The 8,403-nt window shown below is 47.9% G+C and overlaps 1 protein-coding gene across 2 annotated transcripts in view; it reads left to right on the plus strand.

The window, feature by feature from the left end:
• Positions 1-4,456, plus strand: part of LOC122544334 (polyunsaturated fatty acid 5-lipoxygenase-like) — a 34,122-nt gene extending 29,666 nt beyond the window's left edge. For both annotated transcript variants that reach the window (XM_043683513.1, XM_043683515.1), the window contains exons 12-14: positions 1,619-1,719; positions 3,016-3,186; positions 3,948-4,456. In XM_043683513.1, the coding sequence (XP_043539448.1) occupies positions 1,619-1,719; positions 3,016-3,186; positions 3,948-4,127 (452 nt within the window). In that variant the 3' untranslated portion in view covers positions 4,128-4,456. The remainder of the gene's footprint in view (positions 1-1,618; positions 1,720-3,015; positions 3,187-3,947) is intronic.
• The last annotated feature ends 3,947 nt before the right edge of the window (positions 4,457-8,403 follow it).

The following is an 8,403-nucleotide window of genomic DNA, read 5'->3' on the forward strand; positions in this document are numbered from 1 at the left end:
AATGAGGAAACTGGTGAAATCCGTGTTCATCCCTTGTGGTTGGAGGGTTCCTAGGCGGAAGATGAGGCGCTCTTCCTCCAACCGTCGTGTTGTTGTGGTCTGGCGATGGAGGAGTCCAAAGACCTGCATATCCTTGGTGGAGTGGGCCTTTGCAGGTCTGTGAGAGTGTTGTCCTGAGCTGGGGGTAGGTAGAGTTGCAGGGAATGTAGGTAGCGGCACATGGCTGCAAGCGTGGAGAGGAGGATCCGGAGGGAGGTCTGTTGCTGGAGGCTTCGGGTTTGTTGTAGGTACTGGTTGTCCTGGTTGGGTCCAAGTAAGAAACATCTGGTTCAAGACTCACAATGTGCCCACTGCCCACAGGTTGAGTGTTTAGGACTCAGTTCAACAAGCTGACAATCAATTTGAGAAATAATTCCACCAACTCCCCACAAACCCCCAAAGTGAAAAACATTGCACTTGAAGATGCAGAAAAATATATATTAAACCATCCCTTGCACCAGGAGCATCATTAAAACCAAACTTGACTCCAAGACACACAATGAGCTATAAAGTTAAAAATGCCACAACACCAGGTTATAGTCCAACAGGCTTATTTGGAAGCATTAGCTTTTGGAGCGCTGCTCCTTCATCAGGAGTACAAGATCATCACACACACTACAACCACCTGATGAAGGAGCGTCGCTCCGAAAGCTAGTGCTTCCAAATAAATCTGTTGGACTCTAACCTGGTGTTGTGGGATTTTTAACTTGGTCCACCCCAGTCCAACACCGGCACGTCTACATAATGAGTTATAAAGGAGAGGTGTTTGACAGCTTGGTCAACGAGGTGAGTCTTCAGGAACATTTTTAAGGAAGAAAGGGAGAACTGTAGACAGTGTAGTAGGGAATCACCAAGCTTAGGGACCAGGCAGCTGTAGACAGTGTAGCAGGGAATCACCAAGCTTAGGGACCAGGCAGCTGTAGACGTGGCTGCCAATAGTGAAGTGAAGCAGACCAAAATTGGAGCAGATCTTGGAGGCCTCGAAGGAAGGTAGAAAATCATGGGGTGGGTGTTTTGAGCACAGGTCCTTCTTTGAGCACACACCAACCCATGTCTGAAGGGAAACTAAGGAAACTGCTTAATCCAGACAGTAACGTTTGGTACCGAAATGAGTGGTTGAGACAAATAGCAAAGGTATATTCAAAGGGGAGCTGGATATGTCCACAAGGGAGGGGGGAAGGGGCGGGTGTGTTGATAGCGTGGCTGACGGGAAGTTTGCAAAAAAGAGTTGGGTAAAATGACTTGCTTCCACTCTCCATGAAAGCAAATAATGTTGCAGTCCCAGAGAATAATCTTTCATTCGATTAGAGGGTCTACCACACTTCAGGTGAAGTTGAGGCCCGCACCGCTTTCGTGGTGACCTCAGCTGGTACAAGGGAGGAACCCTGATCTGTTGGTGTTACACCAGATCATAAACCAGCCAACTGAACTAACCAGCCCCCTACCTTCCAATTGACCAAGGAAAGCAAAACAAAGGGCCTTTGCAACAGTGGCATACCTTAAGTGAAACCCTTGTGTCTCCTCTACTCTGACTTCATGTTCTGTTAGACTAATTGAACTTTTCGTGGGGTCCTTTCAGGAATCCTGTCGGCCCTTCGCACCCGAGAAGAGATGTGCAAGTTCCTCACCATGGTGATCTTCACCTGCTCTGCTCAACATGCTGCAGTAAATAATGGGCAGGTAAGGACTCGCCGCCATCTTTGTTTCATTCAACTCTCACTGTCAAGTTGACCCAAGTGGGATGAATGTGGAGCACGTGAGTTAGGGTGTGGGTACTGACCAGGGAAGGTTGTGGGCGTGGGTAAGAATCTAGAGTTAGGTCATGTCAGTTACAGCTCACTGGGCAGCACACAAGTCTCTGTCTCACAATATTGGAATCCCTACATTACTGAAAGAGACCATTCAGCCCATTGAGTCTGAGTCAGCCCTCCAAAGAGCATCCTAACCAATCCCCATGGCCGCCTATTTCCCATGGCTAACACACCTAGCCTGAACATCCCCGGACACTGCGTTCATTATAGCATGGCCAATCCCCCCTAACTTGCACATCTTTTGATTGTGGGAAGAAACCTGAGCACCCAGAGGAAACCCACGCAGACACTGGGAGAATGTACAAACTCCACACAGTCGCCCGAGGCTGGAACCGAACCACCGTGCCACCCTGTTGCACACTCAAATCCCACTCTTGGGCTTGGGCCCTCTGTGTCATACTCTGGGGGAGTACAGCACTATCCAAAAGGGCTGCCTTTTAGATGACATGTTAACCCAAGGCCCCAGCTGCCTACTTGAGTGGGTAGAGAAAATCCAGTTTTGAAGGAGAACAGGGAGGTTCTCCCCGTGTACTGGGTCAACATCCATCCCACAGTCAATGTCACAAATAGACACCATTACTGTGATGCTGTGTCTGGGACCTTGCTGCACACATCTTGGATGTTGCCTTTCCTATATTGCAGCATTGGCTACTCTTCAGAACAAAATCTACTTGATTGGCTGTGGACTACTTTCAGACATCCGGTGGCTGTGAAAAGGGATACATAAATGTACATCCTGTTCTTTATTGAAAGTGGGTGAGGTCAGGTGGGATGGGAGGCAAAGAGACGAGGGGACTTTTGCTAATGCTGTGTCCTGACGTCCTTCCTTGCTGCTGGTACAGAACCAGCGAAAGTTACAACGCAGAGGGAGGTGCTTTGGCCCATCCAGCCTGTGCTTGCTCTCTGAAAGTGGCCGACTCAGGATTCTACTTCCGAACCCGGCCAGGCATTTCATATCTGAAAAGTGTAAGAACTCTCTGAGAACTAACCCATCTCTGTTCAAGTTAAACTGATATTCCCCTTGTTACTGATTCACCAACGTAAGGAAACAGCATTTCCACTCCTAATACCAAAATCTTTCATCATTCTGGGCAAACAAACCATATCTATTGATGCATGTACTTTTCTCTATGACCCTTGATCTTTGACCTCCTTCTCTTGGCAGTATGATTGGTCGTGTTGGGTACCAAACAGCCCCTGTACAATGAGACAACCTCCCCCAGTCAGAAAGGACAACATTTTGATTGAGAACCTCATGGAAACTTTGCCAGACATGAGTCAGTCCGCTGTGCAGATGGCATTCACCTGGCACCTGGGCAGACCACTTCCCAACAAGGTGAGCCAGTGATCAGTCCTCTTGAAAGTGAGGTCTCTTAATGTAAACAGTCACAGGAGTGTTGTGTGGATGTATGCTGCCTGCATCAGACAGATACTCACAGACACAGACACAGACACAGACACAGACACAGACACAGACACAGACACGCACGCGCACACGCACACGCACACGTGCACATGCACACACCCACACAGACATATACAGGTAGAGACATACACACATACAAATACTAACATTCACACATACAGATGCTAACAGGCACACCGAAACTAACATACATGCACAGACGCACACACACACACATACTAACACACATGCAGATACTAACACACACAAAGATACACATACAGGCATACACACCATTTCATGCACACATACAAACACATTCTTACACAGACATATACAACCTTACATACACACTGATATACTCAGAGATACACACACTCACACACATACATATACGTGCATTCTCTCACATGTACACATTCAAACACATATATTTGCTCTTACACACTCACTCACAGTCACACACACTCTCACAAATACACACACAGTTACACAGAAATACACACTCTTTCACATAGAAACATACTAGCACACACTCTCATACGCACTCTTTGTCTCTTTCTGTCTCTCACACACACGCACATGCTCTCTCTCACACACAATGGTTGGACAAGTGAAAGTGAAGAGGAGTTGTCTTACAAATGACTCTCGCACGATTCACATTTTTCTAAATAAAATAATATTTATTTCAGATATTACTAGGCTCTTTTGATGAGGAATACTTTACAGAGGAAACGGCCAAGCAAATCATCGCAGAGTTTCAGAAAGATCTGGCGCAGATTGAGGAGCGAATTCTGGAGCGTAACAAAGGATTGCTTCTGTCATACGAGTACCTGCAACCGTCCAACATCGAGAACAGCATCAGCATCTGAGTCTTCACTTACAGCTCCTTTGCAATTCGACCAGGACTGATCAGAATCGAGCCACCATCAAATAGAATATTATACACCCTCGGGAGAAGGCTGGATGGAGGAATTTCACTTCCCAGCACAACCCCTCCTGCTCTGTGGGGAACTATCCTCCAGGATTGGTGTGGAATCTCCAGACATTGACAATTAATTTCCAGGACACTGCCCTATGCGACCCTGGGGTGATATTGGTATTAAAGAAAGCTCTTGTGTTTGTCATTTTCTTTTAATACTTTACTATGCATAAAATGTTTCAAAACTTGGAATAAAATGATACTTGACTGACAATCAAACATTGGGTAAGGAGTTCTGTTTTTGCTTTCCAACTGGCAAAGGAAGGCGGTAGATCACAGGGATGAATGCATTGCCCATAAATCAATCCAGGAATAGAGGTAGTTGCAGTAGGCAGCGATACCAAGCACTCAGCAAAGCCTCCTAGTTTATGGTGCGAGTCTCTCTACAGAACCTGAGGGTGTTCTCTAGAATGGAAAGTGCTCGTTACCTGCAGTGGCTGTGGTGATGTGCACCTCAGGGTATTGTTGGTGGTTTTATTGTAATCTGGACATTCAGTGTCACCTCCCCTTATCCCTTCCTTGGGTGCCAGGGAGAAGCTTGGGCTGTTTTAGTTGCAACTGAACCCACAGGCAGCAAAGTCCCTTACCTCCACTTCCCCAAGCCACCATTAACAGCCTGCCATTTACCCCCCTTTCCGTCCTCTGAATAGAATGGAATAGAAAAGCCTGTCTTGTCACAAACACTCAATGACTACAGTTTATACGTCACCAATTACAGCACGGACTTAGTTACAAAAGTACCTAGGTGCAGATCATTTCGTTACAAGGTTTTAGACAGTACAGAAATAAAATATCCAGCACCACAGAAATAAAAGTTCAGTATAGCAGACTACACTGGCACCTAACTTCCCATCAGTGCCTGGTCATAGCTCCACACCCCACCGGCAACACGCCATACTCTACCAGGCTGTACCAGGCTGGGAGGTCACCATGCCAGGAGGCTGCTGTACCAGGTCAGAAGGTCACCATGCCACACCAGGAGACAGCTGCACCAGGCTGGGAGGTCACTACACCACACCAGGAGGCTACTGTACCTGGTTGGAAGGTCACTACACCACACCAGGAGGCTACTGTACCTGGCTGGGAGGTCACTACACCACACCAGGAGGCTGCTGTACCTGGTTGGGAGGTCACTACACCACACCAGGAGGCTACTGTACCTGGCTGGGAGGTCACTACACCACACTAGGAGGCTGCTGTGCCAGGCTGGGAGGTAACAGCACCACACCAGGAGGCTGCTGTGCCAGACCAGGTGGTCATCATGCCCACACCAGGAGGCTGCTGTACCAGGCCGGGAGGTAACAGCACCACACCAGGAAGCTGCTGTGCCAGACCAGGTGGTCATCATGCCCACACCAGGAGGCTGCTGTACCAGGTCAGAAGGTCACCATGCCACACCAGGAGGCTGCTGCACCAGGCTGGGAGGTCACTACACCACACCAGGAGGCTACTGTACCTGGCTGGGAGGTCACTACACCACACCAGGAGGCTGCTGTGCCAGGCTGGGAGGTAACAGCACCACACCAGGACGCTGCTGTGCCAGACCAGGTGGTCATCATGCCCACACCAGGAGGCTGCTGTACCAGGCCAGGACGTCATTATGCCACACCAGGAGGCTGCTGTTCCAGGCCGGGAGGGTCATCATGCCACACCAGGAGGCTGCTGTACCAGGCCGGGAGGGTCATCATGTCACACCAGGATGTCACTACAGGAGGCTGGGAATTGTTTCCCAAGGCAGGGAATCGTTGCTTACTAGATGGTGGGAATTGTCACTCACTGGAAGCTGAGAATCACTTGCCGGAGGCCAGGAATCAAAGAGAGAAAAAAAATAAGAAGGAAATGAAAAAAAAACACTTAGAGGAAGAAAAAGAACAGAAGAGGAAGAACAAGTGGTGTGGAGCAGCCTCCTCTGCCGCAGCTATACTGCTGGGAGGTCGAGGACATTGGAGCCTCTGCTCAGGAGAATAGAAGGAAGAATTCTGACATGAAATTTGGAGATGGGGGAGAGGGGTGAAAGCAGGAGGGAAGGAGTGCGGCAGGAGAGGAGGATGAAGGGCAGGTTAAAAATGCCTCTCAAAGCACATCAACAAAGATTTGTATGGAGAATAGCTACTTTGGTTTGGAGGTGGTGGTCATAGAATCATGCAGCATGGAAACGGCCCTTCGGTCCAACTCATCCATGCCGACCGGGATTCCCAAACCAAACTAGTCCCATTTGCCTGCATTTGGAAATAACAAGAAATGTGAGGTTTAGGAAACTTTGATAAATCACAGTTAGTCCGGAAGTGGAATGATATCGACATCGTACAGTTCACTCACAGGATCTGAGTTGCTGTGGCAACATGCAATTTTATTTGCATCTTGGGTAGAGGCTTCAATTTCTGTTCTGTCACATTGCTGATGAGAAACCCATCCCACTCGCCATTGGCATTGTATAGAATTCCTACAGGGTGGAAACACCCTTCAGCCCAACAAGTCCACACCGACCCACTCCCCTACACTATTATCCTATATTTATCCCTGACTAATACACCTAACCTACATATCCCTGAACACTATTTAGCACAGCTAATCTAGCTTAACCTGCACATCTTTGGAGTGTGGGATGAAACAAGAGCACCCAGAGGAAACCTAGGCAGACACGGGGAGAACGTGCAAACTCTACACAGACAGTTGCCCGAGGCTGGAACTGAACCCGGATCCCTAGCGCTGTGAGGCAGCGATGCTAACCACTGAACCACCATGCTGCTCCATTTATGAGCTGATTGTTAAAAAAAACACATCCCTTGACCATCAGATCCTGGAATGGGACTCATTCTGTCTCAAAGGCAAGAACACTACCCATTGTGTCACAAGACATTCACTGACCAGTTATATGAAACTAAGACATTAATAAGACCACAGTTGGAGTGCTGGGTATCATTCTAGCCACTGCATTACAGGAAGGATGTATTGGACAGTAAGAATAAAGGGTTAATTATTCAAATATTCTGACAAAAATTCTGAGCATGTGCATAGAGAGCTTTGTCGTTGCGATTCAGCATTCAATTTCTGTGCCACCAATGCAGAGTGACTGCAGTATGTACCATGTACAAGATGCACTGCATCAACTCACAGTAGCTCAGTGGTTAGCACTGCTAACTCACAGTGCCATGGACCTGGGTTTGATTCCAGGTGACTGTCTGTGTGGAGTTTACACATTCTCCCCGTGTCCACGTGGGCTTCCTCTGGGTTTGTCTCACAACCCAAAGATATGCAGGTTAGGGTGGATTGGCTGTGCTAAATTTCCCAGAATGTTCAGGGATGTGTAGGTTAGGTGCATTAGTAATAGGATAGGGGAATGGGTCTGGATGGGATACACTTTGGAGGGTCAGTGCGGACTTGTTGGGCCAAATAGCCCATTTCCACACTGTAGGGATTCTGTGATGAACTCCCCAAGACTCCTTTGACAATATTTTCAAAACCCATGACTTCTGCCAACTAGAAGGACAAAGGCAGCAGACACACCATCACCTGCAAGTTCCCCTCCAAGCAACACACCATCCTGACTCAGAAATATGTTGGCCTCTCCTTCTGTCTGTGTGGAGTTTGCACATTCTCCCTGTGTCTGCGTGAGTTTCCTCAGGGTGCTCCCGTTTCCTCCCACAATCCAAAGATGTGCAAGTTAGATGAATTGGTCATGTTAAGTTGCCTCACAGTGTTCAGGGATATGCAGATTAGGTGCATTAGTAAATAAAGGATAATAGGGGAGAGGAATGAGTCTGGGTGGGTTACTCTTTGGAGGGTTGGTGTGGATTTGTTTGGCCGAAGAACCTGTTTCCACACTGTAGGGATTCAATGACCTTCTAAATCATTTCTGCACCCTTTCTAATGTCCGTACATCCTTTCTACAATTTGGTGCCCAGATGTAGACATAGAATTTCATTTGAGCTGAAGCCAGGACTGTGTAAAGTTAAATCTTGTAATCTTTGTTCCCTGTCATGTTTTCTGCTGCTGCATGGAACTCTGAGGTTCCCACACAGCAATGACTTCTGGAGATGGACTTCAATACATTGGTTGAGAGTGTGGTGCTGGAAAAGCACAGCCGGTCAGACAGCATCCAAGGAGCAGGAGAATCAACGTTTTGGGCAAAGGTCCTTCATCAGGAATGAGGCTCGTGAGCCTAG

This window comes from Chiloscyllium plagiosum, chromosome 48 (assembly GCF_004010195.1).
Source record: "Chiloscyllium plagiosum isolate BGI_BamShark_2017 chromosome 48, ASM401019v2, whole genome shotgun sequence".
Taxonomy (NCBI): Eukaryota; Metazoa; Chordata; class Chondrichthyes; order Orectolobiformes; family Hemiscylliidae; genus Chiloscyllium; species Chiloscyllium plagiosum.